General features: G+C 47.4%; 1 protein-coding gene across 6 annotated transcripts in view; it reads left to right on the forward strand.

Moving 5' to 3' along the window:
- POLN (DNA polymerase nu) overlaps window positions 1-21,818 on the forward strand; it is a 617,268-nt gene extending 595,450 nt beyond the window's left edge. For 5 of the 6 annotated variants that reach the window (XM_063924721.1, XM_063924733.1, XM_063924728.1 and 2 more), the window contains 3 exons: window positions 11,089-11,156; window positions 19,522-19,577; window positions 20,106-21,818. In XM_063924721.1, coding sequence (XP_063780791.1) covers window positions 11,089-11,156; window positions 19,522-19,577; window positions 20,106-20,174 — 193 coding nt within the window. In that variant the 3' untranslated portion in view covers window positions 20,175-21,818. The remainder of the gene's footprint in view (window positions 1-11,088; window positions 11,157-19,521; window positions 19,578-20,105) is intronic. The other variant, XM_063924740.1, reaches the window with a different exon arrangement.
- The last annotated feature ends 4,207 nt before the right edge of the window (window positions 21,819-26,025 follow it).

Genomic DNA, 26,025 nt, shown 5'->3' on the forward strand with positions numbered 1-26,025 from the left:
CAGAATTCGCACACAGCTGAAAACCTCTTACGGCAACTGAGGAAGATCATCGCAGAATGGCTTACCCCAATTGGAATTTCCTGGGGATTTGTGACATCGGACAATGCCAGCAATATTGTGCGTGCATTACATCTGGGCAAATTCCAGCACGTCCCATGTTTTGCACATACATTGAATTTGGTGGTGCAGAATTATTTAAAAAACGACAGGGGCGTGCAAGAGATGCTGTCGGTGGCCCGAAGAATTGCGGGCCACTTTCGGTGTTCAGGCACCGCGTACAGAAGACTGGAGCACCACCAAACACACCTGAACCTGCCCTGCCATCATCTGAAGCAGGAGGTGGTAACGAGGTGGAATTCAACCCTCTATATGCTTCAGAGGATGGAGGAGCAGCAAAAGGCCATTCAAGCCTATACATCTGGCCACGATATAGGCAAAGGAGGTGGAATGCACCTGTCTCAAGCGCAGTGGAGAATGATTTCAACGTTGTGCAAGGTTCTGCAACCCTTTGAACTTGCCACACGTGAAGTCAGTTCAGACACTGCCAGCCTGAGTCAGGTCATTCCCCTCATCAGGCTTTTGCAGAAGAAGCTGTAGACATTGAAGGAGAAGCTAAAACAGAGCGATTCCGCTAGGCATGTGGGACTTGTGGATGGAGCCCTTCATTCGCTTAACCAGGATTCACGGGTGGTCAATCTGTTGAAATCAGAGCACTACATTTTGGCCACCGTGCTCGATCCTAGATTTAAAACCTACGTTGTATCTCTCTTTCCGGCAGACACAAGTCTGCAGGGGTTCAAAGACCTGCTGGTGAGAAAATTGTCAAGTCAAGCGGAACGTGACCCGTCAACAGCTCCTCCTTTACATTCTCCCGCAACTGGGGGTGCGAGGAAAAGGCTAAGAATTCCGAGCCCACCCGCTGGCGGTGATGCAGGGCAGTCTGGAGCGAGTGCTGACATCTGGTCCGGACTGAAGGACCTGCCAACGATTACTGACATGTCGTCTACTGTCACTGTATATGATTCTCTCACCATTGAAAGAATGGTGGAGGATTATATGAGTGACCGCATCCAAGTAGGCACGTCAGACAGTCCGTACGTATACTGGCAGGAAAAAGAGGCAATTTGGAGGCCCTTGCAGAAACTGGCTTTATTCTACCTAAGTTGCCCTCCCTCCAGTGTGTACTCCGAAAGAGTGTTTAGTGCAGCCGCTCACCTTGTCAGCAATCGGCGTACAAGGTTACTTCCAGAAAATGTGGAGAGATGATGTTCATCAAAATGAATTATAATCAATTCCTCCGTGGAGACATTCACCAGCAGCAATTGCCTCCAGAAAGTACACGGGGACCTGAGATGGTGGATTCCAGTGGGGACGAATTAATAATCTGTGAGGAGGGGGATGTACACAGTGAAAGGGGTGATGAATCGGACGATGAGGAGGAGGTGGACATCTTGCCTCTGTAGAGCCAGTTTGTGCAAGGAGAGATTGATTGCTTCTTTTTTGGTGGGGGCCCAAACCAACCAGTAATTTCAGTCACAGTCGTGTGGCAGACCCTGTCACTGAAATGATGGGTTTGTTAAAGTGTGCATGTCCTGTTTATACAACATAAGGGTGGGTGGGAGGGCCCAAGGACAATTCCATCTTGCACCTCTTTTTTCTTTCATTTTTCTTTGCATCATGTGCTGTTTGGGGAGTATTTTTTTGAAGGGCCATCCTGCGTGACACTGCAGTGACACTCCTAGATGGGCCAGATGTTTGTGTCGGCCACTTGGGTCGCTTATCTTAGTCACACAGCTACCTCATTGCGCCTCTTTTTTTCTTTGCATCATGTGCTGTTTGGGGAGTATTTTTTTGAAGGGCCATCCTGCGTGACACTGCAGTGCCACTCCTAGATGGGCCAGGTGTTTGTGTCGGCCACTTGTGTCGCTTAGCTTAGTCACACAGCGACCTTGGTGCGCCTCTTTTTTTCTTTGCATCATGTGCTGTTTGGGGAGTATTTTTTTGAAGGGCCATCCTGTCTAACACTGCAGTGCCACTCCTAGATGGGCCAGGTGTTTGTGTTGGCCACTTGGGTCGCTTAGCTTAGTCACACAGCTACCTCATTGCGCCTCTTTTTTTCTTTGCATCATGTGCTGTTTGGGGAGTATTTTTTTGAAGGGCCATCCTGCGTGACACTGCAGTGCCACTCCTAGATGGGCCAGGTGTTTGTGTCGGCCACTAGGGTCGCTTAGCTTAGTCATACAGCTACCTCATTGCGCCTCTTTTTTTCTTTGCGTCATGTGCTGTTTGGGGAGTATTTTTTTGAAGGGCCATCCTGCGTGACACTGCAGTGCCACTCCTAGATGGGCCAGATGTTTGTGTCGGCCACTTGGGTCGCTTATCTTAGTCACACAGCTACCTCATTGCGCCTCTTTTTTTCTTTGCATCATGTGCTGTTTGGGGAGTATTTTTTTGAAGTGCCATCCTGTCTGACACTGCAGTGCCACTCCTAGATGGGCCAGGTGTTTGTGTCGGCCACTTGGGTCGCTTAGCTTAGTCACACAGCTACCTCATTGCGCCTCTTTTTTTCTTTGCATCATGTGCTGTTTGGGGACAATTTTTTTGAAGGGCCATCCTGTCTGACACTGCAGTGCCACTCCTAGATGGGCCAGGTGTTTGTATCGGCCACTTGGATCGCTTAGCTTAGTCATACAGCTACCTCATTGCGCCTCTTTTTTTCTTTGCATCATGTGCTGTTTGGGGACAATTTTTTTGAAGGGCCATCCTGTCTGACACTGCAGTGCCACTCCTAGATGGGCCAGGTGTTTGTGTCGGCCACTTGGGTCGCTTAGCTTAGCCATCCAGCGACCTCGGTGCAAATTTTAGGACTAAAAATAATATTGTGAGATGTGAGGTGTTCAGAATAGACTGAAAATGAGTGGAAATTATGGTTATTGAGGTTAATAATACTATGGGATCAATATGACCCCCAAATTCTATGATTTAAGCTGTTTTTTAGGGTTTTTTGAAAAAAACACCCGAATCCAAAACACACCCGAATCCGACAAAAAAATTTCGGTGAGGTTTTGCCAAAACGCGTCCGAACCCAAAACACGGCCGCGGAACCGAACCCAAAACCAAAACACAAAACCCGAAAAATTTCCGGTGCACATCACTAATTGAAAATAGGTTCGGGAGCGAGATAAGGGGCTGGGTTAAGGAAAGTAGGACGTCATCGGCGAAGAGGAAAATTTTGGGCTCGGTACGACCCACTGGTATACCATGTATACCCTGGTGAGCTCTAATTTGAGAGGCGAGAGGCACGATAACAAGGGCGAATATCAATGGTGACAGGGGGCAGCCCTGACGTGTACCATTCGATATATTGACCGGGGCGGATGGGACCCCATTAATTAGGACTGTGGCAGAGGGGGAGGAGTATAGCGCCAGGACACCAGAGAGGAAGGCACCAGACAAGCCGTAGGCCTCCAGGGCGGCTCTTAAGAAACTCCAGGAGATCCGGTCGAAAGCTTTTTCAGCATCTAAGGAGAGCATGATAGTGGGGGATCCCCTGGAGTTCGAGATATGTATAAGATCCATAGCGCGTCTGGTGTTGTCTCTCGCCTGGCGGCCCGGGACAAACCCCACTTGGTCGTAGTGGACAAGGGAGGGGAGATACGGGTTAAGGCGGTTAGCTAGAATCTTAGCAAAGATTTTAAGGCCCAGGAGAGATATAGGGCGGTAGCTAGCGCAGTTGAGGGCGTCCTTGCCTTCTTTAGGGATCACCACAATTCTAGCCTCCAACATCTCGGATGGAAGAGGGTCGCCATGGATGATCTTATTAAACAGGGATTGAAGGTGGGGGGAGAGGAGATCGGAGAATTGTTTGTAGTAAAGAGCTGTAAACCCATCCAGGCCAGGAGATTTACCAATCTTTTGTGAGAGAATGGTCTGGGAATTTCTTCCACCGAGATCTCCCTGTTAAGATGGTCCATGGCGTCTCGGGGCAATTTATGCAGGTTGGAGGCCGAGAGAAAGTGAGAGATCAAGTCAGAGTGGGGCTGGGAGGAGGGACCTGGCGGGGGGAGATTATATAAGTTATTGTAATAGGATTGAAACGCCGCCCTAATGGCGGTAGGGTCATGGACTAACCGATTAAGAGGGTCTCTAATGGAAATAATATTAGTTTTGGCCCTAGCGGAGCGGAGTCGTGCCGCCAGAATCTTGTCCGCCTTATCCCCCTTCTCATAAAAGGACTGGCGAAGCCATTTAAGACGTTTAGCCACCCGTCTGGAGAGAAGGAGATCAAGTTCCGCCTTAACAGTACGGAGTTCGGACAAGATAGTCTGGTCGGAGGACGCCTTATGCTGGGTCTCGAGGGAATGGAGTCTGATAGAAAGTCTATTAAGCTGGGTGAGGGATTGTTTCTTGGCCCGTGAAGCTAGGCTGATGATATGCTTCCGGAGGACCACCTTGTGTGCCAGCCAAAGAGTGGACCTGGAAGTATCGGGGGAATCGTTCAGGGGGAAATAGTCAGAAAGCTTATCCCGAAGGTGGGAGCGTGTCTCCGGGTTGTGAAGGAGGGAGTCGTTGAGGCGCCAAGTCGTGGGGCGGGGGCGAGAGAGAAGACCCGAGAGATCGCAGGAGATAGGGGCATGGTCAGACCATATCAGTGGGTGAACATGGGCAGCCCGGAGGTTCAAGGCAAGTTCGTGGCTGAGCATGATCATATCACGGGTGGATTCTGAACCTTCTGAGATCTCACCTGGAACCAACACGGAGTCTCCCATTCCTGGGAATGATACTGGACAAAGAGTTACAAAAGGTGTTCCTTCCGTTGGAAAAGGCATTGGTAATCCAGTCGATGGTTCGGGAAGTCCTGAAGGCAACCCGGGTGTCGGTGCATCTGTGCATTCACCTTCTGGGGAAAATGGTGGCCTCTTACAAGGCACTTCAATACGGAAGGTTTCATGCAAGCCCCATCCAGCACGATCTGTTGGGCAAATGGTCCGGATCGCATCTTCACATGCACCAGAGGATCTGTCTGTCGCCAAAGGCCAGGATCTCCCTTCTGTGGTGGCTACAGTCTTCTCACGTTGTCGCAGGATGGAGGTTCGGAATTCAGGACTGGATTCTGTTAACCACAGACGCAAGCCTCAGAGGTTCGGAAGCAGTCACTCGGGGGGTGCAGTTTCAGGGAAGATGGTCAAGTCAGGAAGTCAGCCTTCCAATCAACATTCTGAAACTTAGGGCTATATACAACGCCCTTCTGCAGGCCTCACATCTTCAATATCGGCAATTCAGGTCCAGTCGGACAATGTGAAGGCAGTAACGTACATAAACTGACAGGGCGGAATGAAAAGCAGAGCAGCAATGTACGAGGTGTCAAGAATTCTCCTCTGGGCAGAAAGAAACACAGTAGACAACTGGGAAGCAGACTTCCTCGGCAGACACGACCTGCACCCGGGGTGAGTGGGGCCTTCACCCGAAAGTGTTCAGGTGCTTGACAAGTAGATGGGGATATCCACAGATCGACATGATGGCCTCTCGTCTCAACAAGAAGCTCAGGCGGTAATGTTCCAGGTCGAGAGACCCACAAGTGGTAGCGATAGACGCCCTGACAACTTCATGGGTCTTTCAGATGGTGTAAGTGTTTCCTCCACTTCCTCTGATCTCAAGAATTCTAAAACGAATAAAAAGGGTAAAGGTTCAAGCAATACTCAGTGGGGGTCATTCCGAGTTGTTCGCTCGCTAGCAGATTTTAGCAGCATTGCACACGCTAGGCCGCCGCCCTCTGGGAGTGTATCTTAGCATAGCAGAATTGCGAACAAAAGATTAGCAGAATTGCGAATAGAAAATTCTTAGCAGTTTCTGAGTAGCTCGAGACTTACTCCTACACTGTGATCAGCTCAGCCCGTTTCGTTCCTGGTTTGACGTCACAAACACGCCCTGCGTTTGGCCAGCCACTCCCCCGTTTCTCCAGACACTCCCGCGTTTTATCCTGGCACGCCTGCGTTTTTCCGCACACTCCCAGAAAACGGTCAGTTTCCGCCCAGAAACACCCACTTCCTGTCAATCACACTCCGAACACTTCAACGATGAAAATTCTTCGTTCGGACGTGAGTAAATCTACTAAGTTTTGAGCTAAAATACTTAGCGCATGCGCCCTGCGTACCATGCGCATGCACATTTTCGCCTTAATCGCACCGTTGCGAAAATCGGCAATGAGCGAACAACTCGGAATGACCCCCGTTGCTCTGGACTTGCCAAGATGGGCCTGGTACGCTGGCCTTCTGGAGATGCTCCTCGAATATCCGTGGCCTCTACCTCTTCGAGAGGATCTTCTGCAACAGGGCCGTCATGGACGGCATGGAAGTTGAACGGCTGATTCTAGCCAGGAGAGGGATCCCTAACAAGGTTATCCCGACTATGATCCAAGCCAGAAAGGGGGTAACGTCTAAGCATTACTATCGTATTTAGAAGAAATATGGCCCTCATTCCGAGTTGATCGCTCGCTAGCTGCTTTTAGCAGCATTGTAAATGCTAGGCCGCCGCCCTCTGGGAGTGTATCTTAGCTTAGCAGAATTGCGAACGAAATATTTTCTTGCAGTTTCTGAGTAGCTCCAGACCTACTCTTAGATTGCGATCAGCTCGGTCCGTTTAGTTCCAGGTTTGACGTCACAAACACGCCCTGCGTTCGGCCAGCCACTCCCCCGTTTCTCCAGCCACTCCCGCGTTTTTCCCTGACACGCCTGCGTTTTTTAGCACACTCCTAGAAAATGCTCAGTTACCACCCAGAACGCCCCTTTCCTGTCAATCATTCACCGATCAGCAGTACGACTGAAAAGCGCCGCCCGAACACCAGCAAAACTGCTACGTTTTTAGTTAAATAACTAAGCGCATGCGCGCTGCGTACCATGCGCATGCGCATTTAGCAGCAAATCGCTGCATAGCGAAAATCGGCAACGAGAAACAACTCGGAGTACCCACTATGTCTCTTGGTGTGAGAGCAGAAATTATTGTGCGGTGGAATTTCATCTGGGACGTTTCCTGCTTTTTCTGCAGGCAGGCGTGGATGTTGGCCTGCATCTGGGCTCCATAAAAGTCCAGATTTTGGCCTTGTCCATTTTCTTTCAGAAACAATTGGCTTCTCTCCCTGAGGTCCAGACGTTCTTGAAAGGAGTTTTGCACATCCAACCTCCCTTTGTGCCTCCCACGGCACCTTGGGATCTCAGTGTGTAGCAGCAGTTCCTCCAATCGGACTGGTTTGAACCATTACAGGAGGTGGACGTAAAATATCTTACGTGGAAGACCGTCACTGTTGGCCTTGGCTACAGCAAGACGTGTGTCGGAGCTGGAGGCTTTGTCTCACAAAGTCCCTATTTAATTTTCCATGAGGACAGAGCTGAACTCAGAACTCGTCAGTAATTTCTTCCTAAAGTGGTGTCCGCATTTCACATCAACCAACCTATTGTGGTTCCGGTTGTCACCGACACCTCTTCTACTTCAAAGTCTTTGGATGTTTTGAGGGCTTTGAAGGTGTATGTGAAAAGAACAGCTCGTCACAGAAAGACGGACTCGCTGTTCGTTCTTTATGATCCCAATAAGATTGGGTGTCCTGCTTCAAAGCAGACAATTGCACGCTGAATCAGACTTACTATCCAGCATGCTAATTACACAGCAAGTTTGCCATGTCCAAAAATCTTTACAGGCCCACCCTACTAGGTCGGTGGGTTCTTCCTGTCCAGCTGCTCGGGGTGTCTCAGCTCTACAGCTCTGCCGAGCAGCTACTTGGTCAGGTTTGAACAAGTTTGCTAATTTTTACAAGTTCGATACTTTGGCCTCTGAGGACCTTCAGTTTGGTCAATCAGTTCTGCAGGAACCTCAGCACTCTCCCACCCAGTTTGGGAGCTTTGGTACATCCCCATGGTACTAAATGGACCCCAGTATCCTCTAGGACATAAGAGAAAATAGGATTTTAATTACCTACCGGTAAATCCTTTTCTCGTAGTCCGTAGTGGATACTGGGCGCTCGCCCAGTGCTTCGTTCTTACTGCACTGTTACTTGGTTAAGTAATGTTGGTTCAGCCATTGCTGTTCCTTTTTCAAGTTTGGTTAGCTTGGCTTTCCTCTTGTTGTGTGTGCTGGTTCGGAATTTCACCACTATCCTTATCTATCCTTCTCTCAAAGTATGTCCGTCTCCTCGGGCACAGTTTCCTAGACTGAGTCTGGTAGGAGGGGCATAGAGGGAGGAGCCAGCCCACACTATCAAATTCTTAAAGTGCCCATGGCTCCTAGTGGACCCGTCTATACCTCATGGTACTAAATGGATTCCCAGTATCCCCTAGGACGTAAGAGAAAATTCTGTAATAACATAACAGAAATGGAGATATTAGTGAACATAGCACATAACAGGTGCATAAGTGGTAGATGAAGGAGGTGCAGACAAGGAACATAGGGTAGAGAGTCTCAAGAGAGCTAACAGCATAGATGGAGGCAGTGTCAGCACGCAGTGTCATGCACGCAGGGACTTATGGCTACGCCTGTGGACTGCTGACATGGACTCCAGCAAAGGCGTGTAAGGCCTACCCTTCACAGGAGAGGCTTATTTGGAGATGAATTAGACAAATGGATCTCCAAAGCTACTGAGGGTAAGTCCACTATTTTCCTTCTGCAGTTCCCCCCCCAGCCAGGAAGGCTTACTCAGGTTCCAATTTACAGTCTTTTCGGACGGCTTAGTTTAGGGGCAAAACCAGAGGTTCTTCTACAGCCACCAGAGGCGCTAGTGGTAAACCACGCAAACCAGCAACTGCCGGATCTCAGGAACAGAGCTCAAGCTCTGCTTCCTCAAAGCCTTCAGCATTATGGTGGACCGTGATGCCTGGAAGACTGGCGGGTGGGAGCCCGACTAAAATTCTTCAGTCACATCTGGACAAGTTCGTGCCATGATCCCTGGGTCATAGATCTTATTTACCAGGGCTACAGACTGGAGTTCCAGGAGCTCCCACCTCACAGATTCTTCAAATCAGGCTTACCAGTTTTGCAAGAGGCAAGTATAACTTTACAGGACACCATTCAAAGACTGTTACAGACTCAGGTCATTGTTTCAGTTCCACCTCATCTGCAAAACAAGGGATATTATTCCAACTTGCTTGTAGTACCGAAACCGGATTATTCGGTAAGACCGATTTTGAACCTCAAGTCGTTGAACCCGTACTTACAAGTGTTCAAATCCAAGATGGAGTCTCTGAGAGCGGTGATCTCAGGTCTGGAGAAGGGGGAATTCCTTGTGTCTCTTGATATCAAGGATGCGTACCTTCACATTCCGATCTGGCCGCCTCATCAGGCTTATCTACGGTTTGCACTGCAGGGCTGTCACTTCCAGTTTCAGGCCCTGCCACTTGGTCTCTCCACGGCACCATGAGTGTTCACCAAGGTGAAGGCAGAGATGATGTTTCTACGCCACAAACAGGGAGTGAACATAATTCTGTACCTGGACGATCTTCTGATAAAGACACTGTCCAGGGAGCGGTTGTTGAACAGCATTGGCCTCTCAAACAGACTACTCCTGGATCACGGGTGGATTCTGAACTTACCAAAATCTCACCTGGAACCGACGCAGAGGCTTCCTTTCCTATGAATGATACTCGAGACAGAGCCTCAGAGAGTGTTCCTTCCCTTGGAGAAGGCTATGGTAATCCAGTCGATGGTTCGGTCTGTCCTGAAGCCAACCCGGATCTCGGTGCATCTGTGCATTCGCCTTCTGGGGAAAATGGTGGCCTCTTACGAGACGCTTCAGTACGGAAGGTTTCTTGCGAGGCCCTTCCAGCTGGATCTATTGGACAAATGGTCCAGATCACATCTTCACATGCACCAGAGGATCCGTCTTTCGTCAAGAGCCAGGATCTCCCTTTGTGGTGGCTACAGACTTCTCACCTCGTCGAGGGTCGGAGGTTTATTATTCAGAATTTGATTCTGCTAAACACAGACGCAAGCCTCAGAGGTTGGGGAGCAGTCACCAAGGGGGTGCAGTTTCAAGGAAGATGGTCAAGTCAGGAAGTCGTCCTTCCAATAAACATCCTGGAACTCAGGGCAATCTACAATGCCCTTCTGCAGGCCTCATCTCTACTTCGGAATCAGGCCATTCAAGTCCAGTCAGACAATGTGACGGCGGTAACGTACATAAACTGATAGGGCGGAACGAAAAGCAGAGCAGCAATGTCAGAGGTAACAAGAATTCTCCTCTGGGTGTAAATACACGCCGTGGCGTTGTCGGCGGTCTTCATTCCGGGAGTAGACAACTGGGAAGCAGACTTCCTCAGCAGAGACGACCTGCACCCGGGGGAGTGGGGCCTCCACCTGGAGGTGTTCTGGTGGTTGACACGTCGGTGGGGATATCCACAGATCGACATAATGGCCTCTCGACTCAACAAGAAGCTCAAGTGGCAATGTTCCAGGTCAAGGGACCCACAAGCAGTGGCAGTAGATGCTCTGACAACTCCTTGGGTCTACCAGTTGGTGTACGTGTTTCCTCCACTTCCGCTGATCCCACGAATTCTAAAGAGAATAAAAAGGGAAAAGGTTCAAGCAATACTCATTGCTCTGGACTGGCCGCGAAGGGCCTGGTACGCGGATCTTCTTGAGATGCTGATCGAAGATCCTCTTGTTTTGTGTGTGCTGGTTCGTAATCTCACCACTTTCCTTATCTATCCTTCTCTCAAAGTATGTCTGTCTCCTCGGGCACAGTTTCCTAGACTTAGCCTGGTAGGAGGGGCATAGAGGTAGGAGCCAGCGCACACTATCAAATTCTTAAAGTGCCCAAGGCTCCTAGTGGACCTGTCTATACCCCATGGTATTAAATGGATTCCCAGTATCCCCTACGGACTACGAGAAAAGGATTTACCGGTAGGTAATAAGAATCCTATTTTTACTTTCACATTTGCTACCTGTATTTATACTTATGACGTGTACTTGCAGTTTGTACCTGTATGCTTAATCTGTATTGTCGGGATTTGTACACTGACCGGTACTGCAGAACTTGTGGTGCCCTGCAAATAAAAATAGTGGCGATGATGATGATGATAATGAAAACCAGTCAATTTCTTTCAGGATTATTGCACAGATTCATGACGAACTGTTATTTGAAGTTGAGGATTCTCAAATCCAAGAATTTGCAGGTTGGTGCAGCAGTACAACACCGTGTACGAATGTGCATTTGCCATAAATTACAACTTGAGACCAAAAATGCAAATTAAGAACCTCATTTGTGAATCACATATAATAAATGCTTCAAAACACCTTGATTCTGCATTGGAGTGCCCAGGGCTGAATTTTAGGCCACCCCAAGGCGCATTATTGCCCTCAGCACCCCCCCCCCCCCCCCCCCCCCACCCTTTATCACGTCAATGCCCCCATCATTTCGGGTGCCAGTACGGATGCCCTCGAGGCCACCAAAGCAGACCCAACCTCACCCTACTACCAATTCCTGGACCACAATTTGCTGCCCATTGATTTACAACCATTATTTGCCAAATAAGAATACATAAAAATAAAAATCTGTATTATATGTATGTATATATATATATGTATATGTAGTGTAATGGAAGCAGCGGCACTCTGCAGATTGGTCAGATAAGAAAAAAAGCCTTTATTCCGGTCCTACGCCATTTCGGGGATAACCCCCGTTGTCAGGGACAAGCGACTCATTCGTGAATCGCTTGTCCCTGGCGACGGGGTTATCCCTGAAACGGCGTAGGACCGGAATAAAGGCTTTTTTCCTTATCTGACCAGTCTGCAGAGTGCCGCTGCTTCCATTACACTATTTGGGATCCAGAACAGATTCTCAGAGGGCACCGCAGCAAGTAATCTTACCCTTTTTTGAGTGCCGAGTCATACCGCTGTATATATATATGGTAATCAGATTCTTTCGAAACGAGACCCAAAAATTCTAAAGGGAAAGCTTAGGGAGTGTTTGATATAGCGAGACTGTGAGGTCCACTCATGAAGTGCTGGTGGGAGAAGATTTGGGGCTTAAACGAGTTACTGTATAGCAATCTAAGATCATGAAGATAGTATTAGGCTAGTGCAGTGACGGACTGGGGCCTCGATTCGGCCCTGACATTTGTGAACGCGTGGGGCGCGCCGCACGACGTATGGGGGCGTGCCGTGAGTCATGGGGGCGTTGACTCATGGCATGCCCCCATTACCATGGCGATGGTTGCTGGGGCTGGCGGGACGCGCCGTGAGTCCGGGGGCGTGGACTCGCGGCACGCCCCCATTTCCAAGGTGTCCATGGAACCAGATAGCCGGAGGCTGCGCTGCGCGCGGCCTTCCCGGCTCTCTGAGCGACCGATCCGGCTCACCTGCCCATTGGCCCTTCTGGCATGTGCCAGAAGTGACAGATGGCCAGTCCGGCCATGGGCTAGCAAGAATGTTTTGTATAGCTTTTGAGGCTGTGGTTAGTACAAGGGCCGTAAGGCAATAGACATAAATGTGCCATTACAGTGTAACAAGTTGTTATTTGATTAGACAGCAACATTCATGATGGAGTTCAGAAAGTATTGGGTGAGTGTGTACACCTACACTAACTTAGGAGGTGATGAAATAACGGTTCTGTCAAGCGGAGCCGTAACTAGACCTTTTGGTGCCCTGTGCCAGAGAGAGAATTGGCGCCTACCCCCCCTTGCCTTCCCCCCCATCCCCATTTTTCCAGTAGGGACCTAAGGCGCCCATACTGTGGGGTGGGGGCATGTCAACATTGATCCTAGAGAAAGCCCATGCTATGATGCCCCTTACTACATACGCTTGTAGACCACTGCAAGAAAAAGATTTGGACATTTGGACACAAATCCTCTTTATACCACATTCATGCACTATGAGGCTACTGGTACCTTGTAAAAAAAATAATCAGCATTGCAATTGAGCAGATAGATCTATGGGGGTAATTCCAAGTTCATTGCAGCAGGAAATTTTTAGCAGTTGGGCAAAACCATGTGCACTGCAGGGGGGGGGGGGGGGGGGGGCAGATATAACATTTGCAGAGAGAGTTAGATTTGGGTGGGTTATTTTGTTTCTGTGCAGGGTAAATACTGGCTGCTTTATTTTTACACTGCAATTTAGATTGCAGATTGAACTCACCTCACCCAAATCTAACTCTCTCTGCACATGTTATATCTGCCTCCCCTGCAGTGCACATGGGGGGTAATTCTGAGTTGATCGCAGCAGCAAGTTTGTTAGCAATTGGGCAAAACCATATGCACTGCAGGGGGGGGGGGGGACAGATATAACATTTGCTGAGAGAGTTAGATTTGGGTGGGTTATATTGTTTCTATGCAGGGTAAATACTGTCTGCTTTATTTTTACACTGCAATTTAGATTTCAGTTTGAACACACCCCATCCAAATCTAACTCTCTCTGCACATGTTATATCTGCCTCCCCTGCAGTGCACATGGTTTTGCCCAATTGCTAACAAAAATCCTGCTGCGATCAACTTGGAATTACCCCCTATGTCGTGTGCAGCCACACAGCCAATCTCTTGCAGCCACACACTACATAGATCTGCTTAGCTGCAATGCTGATCATTTTATTTCAAAGTACAAGGTGAGCTTCAAATACAATTCTCTATCTTAGAATGATCTACCTTTCTAAGCAAGGGCAGATAGCTCAATGAATAGAGTGTCTGACTGCAATGCCATAGGCAATAGGTTTGAATCCCGGGTATGTCAGCATCGTGAAATGTAATAAAGGACAGTGTGACTGAATATGAAAGAAATCTCAAGTTTAGTTCATGAATGTTGTATAGGTATTAGCGACAGAAGGAGTCAGGGTAGGAGACAGCGGCAGTCAGGAGATGCTGGACTTCAAAAAGGGGGGGAGCTGCAAGTAAAAGTAATTAAAACAGATAATGGACAAGTGCTGCCAACAGCGCCCCCTACCCTGCAGCGCTATGTGCGGTGCCCCCTCCGCACACTCCTAGTTACGGCCCTGCTGTCAAGTGATAGAGCTTGGAAATTAATATGAGGAGCAAAGGAGATGCATAGTCAAAGTCCAAAGTGACACTGTTTAAATACAGATAGGGCCTGATTCTCACACAAAGCTCCACACTGAGCAGTTTGTGCATGCATGTGACTCTTTCACCATTTCTCTCCATACATGAAATGAGTGTTTCCGGATGTCCGTTGAGCAGCAGCTGGATAGATGCACAAAAGAGATCTATTTCCACTAGCGTATCTATAATGGGTGCAGTGTGTGCGGTGCACACGGGCCCCTGGGTCCAGAGGGGGCCCACACCGCACACACTGCACCCATTTCTTCTATACTCACCTTTCCGGCGTCCATCGGTGACCATGTGTGGGCCTCCTCCTCTCCCATAGCCGTCACCGCTGCTGTTAGCGCACTGAGCACTAGACACTGGCACAGTGCCAGAATATACAGCGCATGCGCAGGACTCTAGAAAAATGGTGCGGTTATTTTGTTTCTGAATTACCCCCCATGAGTGTGCCATAACAGTCCTATGAAACAGACAGAGGCGTATCTAGAGAGGATGGGACCCGTGTGCAGTCTCCATGTGTGGGTCCCCTCCTCTCTTAGATTTCTGTGGGTTATTTTGTTTCTGTGCAGGGTAAATACTGGCTGCATTATTTTTACACTGCAATTTAATTTTCAGTTTGAACAAACCCCACCCAAATCTAACTCTCTCTGCACATGTTATATCTGCCCCACCTGCAGTGCACATGGGGGGTCATTCTGAGTTGTTCGCTCGTTGCCGATTTTCGCAACGGAGCGATTAAGGCAAAAATGCGCATGCGCATGGTACGCAGTGCGCATGCGCTAAGTATTTTAGCACAAAACTTAGTAGATTTACTCACGTCCGAACGAAGAATTTTCATCGTTGAAGTGAACGGAGTGTGATTGACAGGAAGTGGGTGTTTCTGGGCGGAAACTGACCGTTTCCTGGGAGTGTGCGGAAAAACGCAGGCGTGTCAGGATAAAACGCAGGAGTGGTTGGAGAAACGGGGGAGTGGCTGGCCGAACGCAGGGCGTGTTTGTGACGTCAAACCAGGAAGAAACGGGCTGAGCTGATCGCAGTGTAGGAGTAAGTCTCAAGCTACTCAGAAACTGCTAAGAATTATTTATTAGCAGTTCTGCTAATCTTTCGTTCGCAATTCTGCTAAGCTAAGATACACTCCCAGAGGGCGGCGGCCTAGCGTGTGCAATGCTGCTAAAAGCAGCTAACGAGCGATCAACTCGGAATGAGGGCCATGGTTTTGCCCAACTGCTAACAAATTTGCTGCTGCGATCAACTCTGAATTAGGCCCCGTATCCAGAGTTATACACATATACTGAGTGGACGCCTTTTTCATCAATCTCATACATTCAGCATAGAATAGGTAAAACTATTAGTGATGATGACAGCTGCTCTGGTGGATAGAAAACTTTGGTGGTCATTCCGAGTTGATCTCAGCTAGCAACTTTTAGCTGCTGCTGCGATCAACAGTCCACGCCTATGGGGGAGTGTATTTTAGCTTAGCAGGGCTGCGATCACTTGTGCAGTCCTGCTAAGCTAAAAAAAATTCAAGCAGAACTTGACCAGCCCTGGACCTACTTACCCTGTGCGATTGATCCAGCGATGATGGGGCCGGCTTTGACGTCACACCTCCGCCCTCCATTGTCCTGGACACGCCTGAGTTTTACTCACCACTCCCCAAAAACGCTCTCCAACAATCCGGATCCGCCCCTCCACGCCTCCTTGCTGTCAATCTTCTTAGCGGTCGCCACTGCGACCGCTCCTGTCGGAAGCCGCAACGTAACCCAGCGACCCCTGTCGCCAGGCAACGTCACGCCCTGCGCCCGCCGCGCATGCGCATTCCGCACCCGTTTGCATAGCAGTGAAAAACCGCTGCGTGCGAACGGGTCGGAATGACCCCCATTGGGGTGGTGCTATATGCACATATAATCGTATTAGCATTCTGTAAGCAAAATATCTGTGCTCCAAATGAGGCTCCAAATCTGTGCTCCCAGAGTGTCCAAGAAATTTCGAATATGGGATGAAATGGACTCGCCAACATTAGTAGTATTTCTTTTTCTTCTTTTTTTCAATGCTTCAACAATCCTATGAGATAGCAAATAACCATCATTGTGAGAGCTTTATCTGGGGCACTTTGTCAAAATAACTAAATGACTATCTGTTCCCTGCATGTTGCTTTTCAAGTACATTTCTATTTTTAAACAAGTGGCTCAATGAAATATGTTTGTCTCAATCACAGGCAGCACAGACAGTGTAATGGTTAGCATTACTGACTCACAGCACTAAAACCAAGTGTTTATGTGGTAGGGAATATAGATTGTAAGGTCTTACTGGGGCAGTGACTGATGCGAATGGGCAAAATTCAGAAGTTTAGAACAGGACTTTTCTACTGTACCACCTTCCAAGTTTATATTACGGCTCCACTATTCCTCATAACGACTAAAAAAACTGCTGTATAACATCTTTTTTGTGCCATTTTGGCCTACAAGCAGCTAGTTAGCAGACAATTATTTTGAGTCCACTTGCTTATTCTTAGTACTCGGACAGCACTGGTTCAGGAGATTTAGCGCAGCCTGACCTGTGGAATAATTGTGTTTAGTTAGATTATTCTGAGTAAAGGTCCATACACGATTTTGACTGAGCAATTTACTTTGCATTGGCAGTAGATGACAGCATACCAATGCCGGGATCCCAGCGGGGAGGGGCAAGTGCAGCAAGCCCCTTGCGGGCTTGCTGTGCTCGCTACGATGTGGGCTCGGTGGCGACCTGCGGTTGACACGGGTTCTATTCCCACTCTATGGGTGCCGTGGACACCCACAAGTGGAAATAGTCCCTGTTAATTGGCATGCCAACCCTCGGGATAGTGAGGGGGCGGGATTTTGGGGGAGGTCATGTGACCGTCTGTCTGCTGACCACCGGTCACATGAATACCACCGATTTTGACTAACTGTGCAAGCGATTTTGGCTACGGGCGATTTTGACTAACTTCTGTAAATACGGGGATGCTTTTACTTTTCCAGGGACCTAGTCAAAATTTACTTGCCTGCACAGCGATTGCGACCTGGCGGGGACGCACATTGCTATCGCTCGCTGTGTACACACGGAGCGATATGCACTAACTTTCTTAGCGATTTTGTCTATATAGTCAAAATCGCTAAGCCATATCGCTCTGTGTGTACACACTAGAAGTTAGAAGCTGGTTGGTTAGTGCTCTCTCTCTCTTTCTCCTCTTGCTTTAATAAATACCCCCCACAGAGAGAAAATGAAAAGTATGAAGTGAGAGGAAGAAGACCAGACATTTCTAGGGCTGCACACCAGTGTCTCTTCACTGGTGTGCAGCCCTAGAAATGTCTGGTCTTCTTCCTCTCACTTCATACTTTTCATTTTCTCTCTGGGGGGGGGTATTTATTAAAGCAAGAGGAGAAAGAGAGAGAGAGCACTAACCAACCAGCTTCTAACTCTCAGTTTACAGGCTTTGATTGAAAAGGAGAGGGGAGGGGGGTGGTGGTGGGGGGGGGGGGTGATAGCAGCCAATAAGTTGTAGCTTGACCCCTAAACCTACCTATGTTGGCAATGACAAGTTTTTCAATTGATACAGTGTGCAGACAAGTTAAGTAGTATTATAAGCCTCCACAGTCACTCTTAGAGGGCAGTTCAATTGCTGGTGATGACCCCGCCCTGCCGAATCGCCAAACTATGGTAGCAGGACCTCACATAGGGTAGCGAGCGCTTTGATGCGAATTGACCAGATGAAGAGTGCGAGACGGGCATTTAAATGCTGCTGAAGTAGCAATTCGCACCCTTCGCCTGCAATTTAATTCCCCTACTAAAGATCTGAAGCAGCAATGTAGGAGGATAGAATAGATAAAATGCCTCCAAAGCATATTAGACGTGAGTGACTGCAATAAAATTGTATAACAGCTTAAGTTTCAAAATATTTTTAGAAAGAGGTTTAGTAATAGATGTAAAACTTGACATATGCAGCATCAATATGTAAACATTTTAGAGTTGAATGCTGTCACATTTACCAGAGAGACGGACTTCACTTGGACGGGCTCTGTCCCTGCAAGTGCTTCTTCATGCATTGCACCAGTATAATCACATATTGCAATACAATTTTGGGTGCTAATATCGTGTACCAGATCACATTGCAAATGCAGTAATTGATAAATGAGCCCCTATATCTTTAAAAAGAGGGTTAATAATAAATATTGGTTTGTATTTCCAGTAAAGATTAAACTAGCTTTAAACTTTCTGGATGGACATTACTGTATGCAGTTATGGTAGCAATAATGCTTATTATGTTCCATTTATAATTCTCACCTTCAGTGGAAAATAGCAGTGCAATACAATATCACACTGTGCTTTTCATGATTTCCCATGAAATGTTTAGAAAGGGTGGTATTCATGTGACCGGCAGTCAGCAGACCGACGGTCACATGACCTCCCCCCAAATCCCGCCCCCTCACTATCCCGACGGTCGGCATGCCGACCAACAGGGACTATTTCCACAACACCCATAGAGGGGATCCGGTCTGAAGATCGACAGTGTCTAGGTCGACAATGTTTAGGTCGACCACTATAGGTCGACAGGGTCAGATGGTCGGCATGTTCCTGGTCGACAGGTCAAAAGGCCGCCATGAGGTTTTTTTAAAAAATCTTTATTTTTTACTTTTTCATACTTAACGATCCACGTGGACTATGATTGGAACGGTAATCTGTGCCAAGCAAAGCGATAGCGGAGCGAGGCACCTTGCCCGAAGCATGGCGAGCGAAGTGAGCCATGCGAGGGGACACGGTACAGTAATTGGGGTTCCCGGTCACTCTACGAAGAAACGACACAACCCCCCCCCCAAAAAAAACAACTCATGTCGACCTTTTGACCTGTCGACCTAGAACATGTCGACCTTCTGACCCTATCGACCTAGTGACTGTCGACCTAAATATTGTCGACCTAGACACTGTTGATCTAATTATCCACACCCCCATAGAGTGGGAATAGAACCCGTGGCGACCTCAGGTCAGGTCGCCACCGAGCCCACAAGGGGCTTGCTGCACTCGCCCCTCCCCGCAGGGATCCCGGCGTCTGTATGCTGATCGGCGATCGGGAGACCATCGCTCAGCCATACCACACCCGTTTAGAAAAGCATTTGCTGTAACTGATAAGTGTTCATTACACTTGTTGTTCTATGTAGAACACATTTGTTTCATTTGCAGACTAAATTAACTAGATTAACTCACAGGATAAAACAATACAGGATATGATCACTGAACTGCCGAGACATGTTATCTATCAAAGGGGGAAAACATTTATACTTCTTTTGTAATGACTTAGAAAACAATAAGCACATTGTATTTGTTAATTTAAACAAAGTGTTTTAAAACATATAATTTTCAAAATAATGTTTATTGTCTGCAAATTATTTAATTAGGCATATTTCACTTACTTAGTCATATTACATAACAGGTACTTACAGTATATGTAATTAATTTACTTTTTATATTCCAATTATAGCACTTGTTAAACACATCATGGAATCTTTACAACATGCTAGTGGCGTTGGATTAAAGGTACAAATACTCACTGTGACAATAGTGACAACGGAAATAGTGCTGGTGACTGTTCAGCTTGACTATTGACATAAGTATTTTTCAAACAGAGCTCTTGATGAACAATAGCTCACTTATTATAATAACTCTTATTCTTCAAACTCCAACAACAGAGTTGGACGTATAGTAGCAATGCTATTATATGTGAAGTGCATATATGTGTGTATATGTATGTGTGTGTGTGTGTGTGTGTGTGTGTGTGTGTATATATATATATATAAAATGTGAATTGCTACTGTGTGAATAGAATGTACTTGCTATGCTTTGAAAAGCATCTAAAGCAACAAAGCTACTTTTAACTTTCTATTGAGTCGCTTCTAAACATGTTACAATGTGTTAGAAGTTACAATACTCGCACCATTTCTTTTAGGCTTACACAACTGGAAATGAAAAGAATAACTGTCAAGATCGTTTGAAATATTCCATTGGCATGTGTTATATTTAAAGTATGCAGATCTTTGTAAGAACCAGAGAATTATGTATTTGTAGGTCCCTTTGAAAGTGACTTTATCCTGTGGAAAATCCTGGGGATGCATGACTGAGCATCAAGTGAAGTAGAACAGCGCCCTACAGGACTGTTATTTAGTAACCACATAATCCCCCCTCCTCCAGATCCGCACTGATTCTTTTGTGAATCGCTAAGCAACCGCTTGGCTGCATTTTTCATCAGCACCTAATACCCAACATGTAAATTTATCTTACATCATTCTGTCTGTAGCCCTAGGCAACCGCAGTGGGACAAGACTGGTTCATACCAGCTCATTGTACTTATTTTAGCCACGGTACCCAGCAGAGAGCTGCAGGTTTTAATTTCTTCCTTGTAATGCTTAATCTATATTGTGTTTTCTCACTCAGACATATGTTCCAAATATACTTTATCACAGTCATCACAGGTACAATCACACTGTGCACAAATACAGCTCCGTTGAGATGTAATTCCCTCTGTCTGAATGAAATAGCTAGTACTGTTTTTCCCCTTTGCTTGACTTATTTGTTTCAATTAAAATAGTTAGAGGTTGGATGTCTTAATTTACATAGTTACTATTATGCTTTATTGTATGGTGCATTCTAATATATAATGCAATATATATTATTATTTTGTCATCACATCACCCTCATCTGTGACTCTTTATTTCCCCCCTACTGATGACCATACCTATTGGAAGGTACATACATGGAAGGTATTTCAGATGACTGTCTATAATGTACAAAATATAAATAAAATATTCATACAGAAGGCATTACTGACCGGTACACATTGGAATGGGAATATCTGGACATTGTGTATATAAGTATGTAGTAATTGTACTTTCTATTAATGCTCAGTAGCTAGGAGGTAAAGCATTGATAGCACACATAAAATATCACACTGTTTTATATCATGTACATCTGTCAGATTGCCATCTGTCATAAGTCATCTGTCAGATTGCCGGTCAGAAAAGTAGCCAAAAGGGGGAACTGGAACAATAGATTTAATCTTTGCCTGTTAACGTTCTGTATGTTGTTTAATCACAACAAACATTTATTCTTACTAGTTCACACACAATGCAGCTTTTTCAGATTGTTATTGTATTTATGTTGCAGTGTGGTGACATTTAGTTGCCGTTGTTGTTTTCATCTGAGCACTCACTTTAGGGGTTTCCAACACAATGTTTCCTTCCTCATACACAGTATGTTAATGTTTACCAAGTGCTTTGAAGTACAGCATTTCCTAGCATTAACATAGTAGTTCCTGGATAAAGAACATTTACAATTTAGATGTAGGTTCTATCATTATTAATGCTTCCCCATCATTTGATTTATGTGTTCTGCTTTTTATAGCACATTCTTATTTGCAGTTCTTAGAACAACCTGTATTCATTTGTGTTTATTGCATCTATACCGGTGTTTCCCATACTCTGTCCTCAGGGACCCCTAACAATTCACATTTTCCAGGTCACCTGTGGATTTTTAAAAGTAACAGTTGGTGATAGCGCACCTGCCGGGTGACCTGGAAAATGTGACCTGTGTGGGCTTCTGAGGACCGAGTTTAGGAACCACTTATGTATACAATAACTTTTTTGTACTAATTCATCCCCCAAATTAGTGTAGCAAGCCCTAGTGTTGCATATTTTCTAATTGTGTCAGATAAAGCTTTTGTCGTACATTTGTTAAATATGTATTGCTCTTTACTACTCAGTAAAAGGTGATTTCAGATAAGTGTTTCTGATTTGTGTTACTGTTTTATTCTAATAAGTATACTTTTGTCACTTTAACCAGGGAAAACTGTGGCAGGGCATGCTGGGATGTGTAGCTCTACAGCATCTGGTGGGCCGCTTATTGCCCACCCCTGCCAATACACACTCAACTGCTTTGCCTTCTCTGGTACTCTACATACCCATGAACAGTCAGTCCAATCTTGTACATACAGTCATTGAAATAACCTCCAGTACACTGGGGTATTGCACCCATTATTTCTCTGACGTCCTAGTGGATGCTGGGAACTCCGAAAGGACCATGGGGAATAGCGGCTCCGCAGGAGACTGGGCACAAAAGTAAAAGCTTTAGGACTAGCTGGTGTGCACTGGCTCCTCCCCCTATGACCCTCCTCCAAGCCTCAGTTAGATTTTTGTGCCCGAACGAGAAGGGTGCAATCTAGGTGGCTCTCCTGAGCTGCTTAGAGTAAAAGTTTAAATTAGTTTTTTTTATTTTCAGTGAGTCCTGCTGGCAACAGGCTCACTGCATCGAGGGACTAAGGGGAGAAGAAGCAAACTCACCTGCGTGCAGAGTGGATTGGGCTTCTTAGGCTACTGGACATTAGCTCCAGAGGGACGATCACAGGCCCAGCCATGGATGGGTCCCAGAGCCGCGCCGCCGTCCCCCTTACAGAGCCAGAAGAGCAGAAGAGGTCCGGAAAATCGGCGGCAGAAGACGTCCTGTCTTCAATAAGGTAGCGCACAGCACCGCAGCTGTGCGCCATTGCTCTCAGCACACTTCACACTCCGGTCACTGAGGGTGCAGGGCGCTGGGGGGGGGCGCCCTGAGACGCAATAAAAATACCTTAGATGGCAAAAAAATACATCACATATAGCTCCTGGGCTATATGGATGCATTTAACCCCTGCCAGTTTTTCCTTAAAAAAGCGGGAGAAAGGCCGCCGAGAAGGGGGCGGAGCCTATCTCCTCAGCACACTGGCGCCATTTTCCCTCACAGCTCCGTTGGAGGGAAGCTCCCTGACTCTCCCCTGCAGTCCTGCACTACAGAAACAGGGTAAAACAAGAGAGGGGGGGCACTAATTTGGCAGATAAATCAATACAGCAGCTATATAAGGGAAAAACACTTATATAAGGTTATCCCTGTATATATATAGCGCTCTGGTGTGTGCTGGCAAACTCTCCCTCTGTCTCCCCAAAGGGCTAGTGGGGTCCTGTCCTCTATCAGAGCATTCCCTGTGTGTGTGCTGTGTGTCGGTACGTTGTGTCGACATGTATGAGGAGGAAAATGGTATGGAGGCGGAGCAATTGCCTGTAATAGTGATGTCACCCCCTAGGGAGTCGACACCTGACTGGATGGTCTTATGGAAGGAATTACGTGATAGCGTCAGCACTTTACAAAAGACTGTTGACGACATGAGACAGCCGGCAAATCAGTTATTACCTGTACAGGCGTCTCAAACACCGTCGGGGGCTCTAAAGCGCCCGTTACCTCAGATGGTCGACACAGACCCAGACACGGACACTGACTCCAGTGTCGACGGTGAGGAAACAAACGTATTTTCCAGTAGGGCCACACGTTACATGATCACGGCAATGAAGGAGGTTTTGAACATTTCTGATACTACAAGTACCACAAAAAAGGGTATTATGTGGGGTGTGAAAAAACTACCCGTAGTTTTTCCTGAATCAGATGAATTAAATGAGGTGTGTGATGAAGCGTGGGTTTCCCCCGATAAAAAACTGCTAATTTCTAAAAAATTATTGGCATTACACCCTTTCCCGCCAGAGGTTAGGGCGCGTTGGGAAACACCCCCTAGGGTAGATAAGGCGCTCACACGCTTATCAAAACAAGTGGCGTTACCGTCTCCTGATACGGCCGCCCTCAAGGAACCAGCTGATAGGAAGCTGGAAAATATCCTTAAAAGTATATACACACATACTGGTATTATACTGCGACCAGCAATCGCCTCAGCCTGGATGTGCAGTGCTGGGGTGGCTTGGTCGGATTCCCTGACTGAAAATATTGATACCCTGGACAGGGACAGTATATTATTGACTATAGAGCATTTAAAGGATGCATTTCTATATATGCGAGATGCACAGAGGGATATTTGCACTCTGGCATCAAGAGTAAGTGCGCTGTCCATTTCTGCCAGAAGAGGGTTATGGACGCGACAGTGGTCAGGTGATGCGGATTCCAAACGGCATATGGAAGTATTGCCGTATAAAGGGGAGGAGTTATTTGGGGTCGGTCTATCGGACCTGGTGGCCACGGCAACGGCTGGGAAATCCACCTTTTTACCCCAGGTCACCTCTCAGCAGAAAAAGACACCGTCTTTTCAGGCTCAGTCCTTTCGTCCCCATAAGGGCAAGCGGGCAAAAGGCCACTCATATCTGCCCCGGGGCAGAGGAAGGGGAAAAAGACTGCAGCAGGCAGCCTCTTCCCAGGAACAGAAGCCCTCCCCCGCTTCTGCCAAGTCCTCAGCATGACGCTGGGGCCTTACAAGCGGACTCAGGCACGGTGGGGGCCCGTCTCAAGAATTTCAGCGCGCAGTGGGCTCACTCGCAAGTGGACCCCTGGATCCTGCAGGTAGTATCTCAGGGGTACAAATTGGAATTCGAGACGTCTCCCCCTCGCCGGTTCCTGAAGTCTGCTTTACCAACGTCTCCCTCCGACAGGGAGGCGGTATTGGAAGCCATTCACAAGCTGTATTCCCAGCAGGTGATAATCAAGGTACCCCTCCTACAACAGGGAAAGGGGTATTATTCCACGCTGTTTGTGGTACCGAAGCCGGACGGCTCGGTGAGACCTATTTTAAATCTGAAATCCTTGAACACTTACATACAAAGGTTCAAATTCAAGATGGAGTCACTCAGAGCAGTGATAGCGAACCTGGAAGAAGGGGACTATATGGTGTCTCTGGACATCAAGGATGCTTACCTCCATGTCCCAATTTGCCCTTCTCACCAAGGGTACCTCAGGTTTGTGGTACAGAACTGTCATTATCAGTTTCAGACGCTGCCGTTTGGATTGTCCACGGCACCCCGGATCTTTACCAAGGTAATGGCCGAAATGATGATTCTTCTTCGAAGAAAAGGCGTCTTAATTATCCCTTACTTGGACGATCTCCTGATAAGGGCGAGGTCCAGGGAACAGTTAGAGGTCGGAGTAGCACTATCTCAAGTAGTACTACGACAGCACGGGTGGATTCTAAATATTCCAAAATCGCAGCTGATTCCGACGACACGTCTGCTGTTCCTAGGGATGATTCTGGACACAGTCCAGAAAAAGGTGTTTCTCCCGGAGGAGAAAGCCAGGGAGTTATCCGAGCTAGTCAGGAACCTCCTAAAACCAGGCCAAGTGTCAGTGCATCAATGCACAAGGGTCCTGGGAAAAATGGTGGCTTCTTACGAAGCGATTCCATTCGGCAGATTCCACGCAAGAACTTTTCAGTGGGATCTGCTGGACAAATGGTCCGGATCGCATCTTCAGATGCATCAGCGGATAACCCTGTCTCCAAGGACAAGGGTGTCTCTCCTGTGGTGGTTGCAGAGTGCTCATCTTCTAGAGGGCCGCAGATTCGGCATTCAGGACTGGGTCCTGGTGACCACGGATGCCAGCCTGAGAGGCTGGGGAGCAGTCACACAGGGAAGAAATTTCCAGGGCTTGTGGTCAAGCATGGAAACGTCATTTCACATAAATATCCTGGAACTAAGGGCCATTTACAATGCCCTAAGTCAAGCAAGGCCTCTGCTTCAGGGTCAGCCGGTGTTGATCCAGTCGGACAACATCACGGCAGTCGCCCACGTAAACAGACAGGGCGGCACAAGAAGCAGGAGGGCAATGACGGAAGTTGCAAGGATTCTTCGCTGGGCGGAAAATCATGTGATAGCACTGTCAGCGGTGTTCATTCCGGGAGTGGACAACTGGGAAGCAGACTTCCTCAGCAGACACGACCTCCACCCGGGGGAGTGGGGACTTCACCCAGAAGTCTTCCACATGATTGTGAACCGTTGGGAAAAACCAAAGGTGGACATGATGGCGTCCCGCCTCAACAAAAAACTAGACAGATATTGCGCCAGGTCAAGGGACCCTCAGGCAATAGCTGTGGACGCTCTGGTAACACCGTGGGTGTACCAGTCAGTGTATGTGTTCCCTCCTCTGCCTCTCATACCCAAGGTACTGAGAATCATAAGAAGGAGAGGAGTAAGAT

The sequence above is a fragment of the Pseudophryne corroboree genome, chromosome 1 (assembly GCF_028390025.1).
Source record: "Pseudophryne corroboree isolate aPseCor3 chromosome 1, aPseCor3.hap2, whole genome shotgun sequence".
Classification (NCBI taxonomy): Eukaryota; Metazoa; Chordata; class Amphibia; order Anura; family Myobatrachidae; genus Pseudophryne; species Pseudophryne corroboree.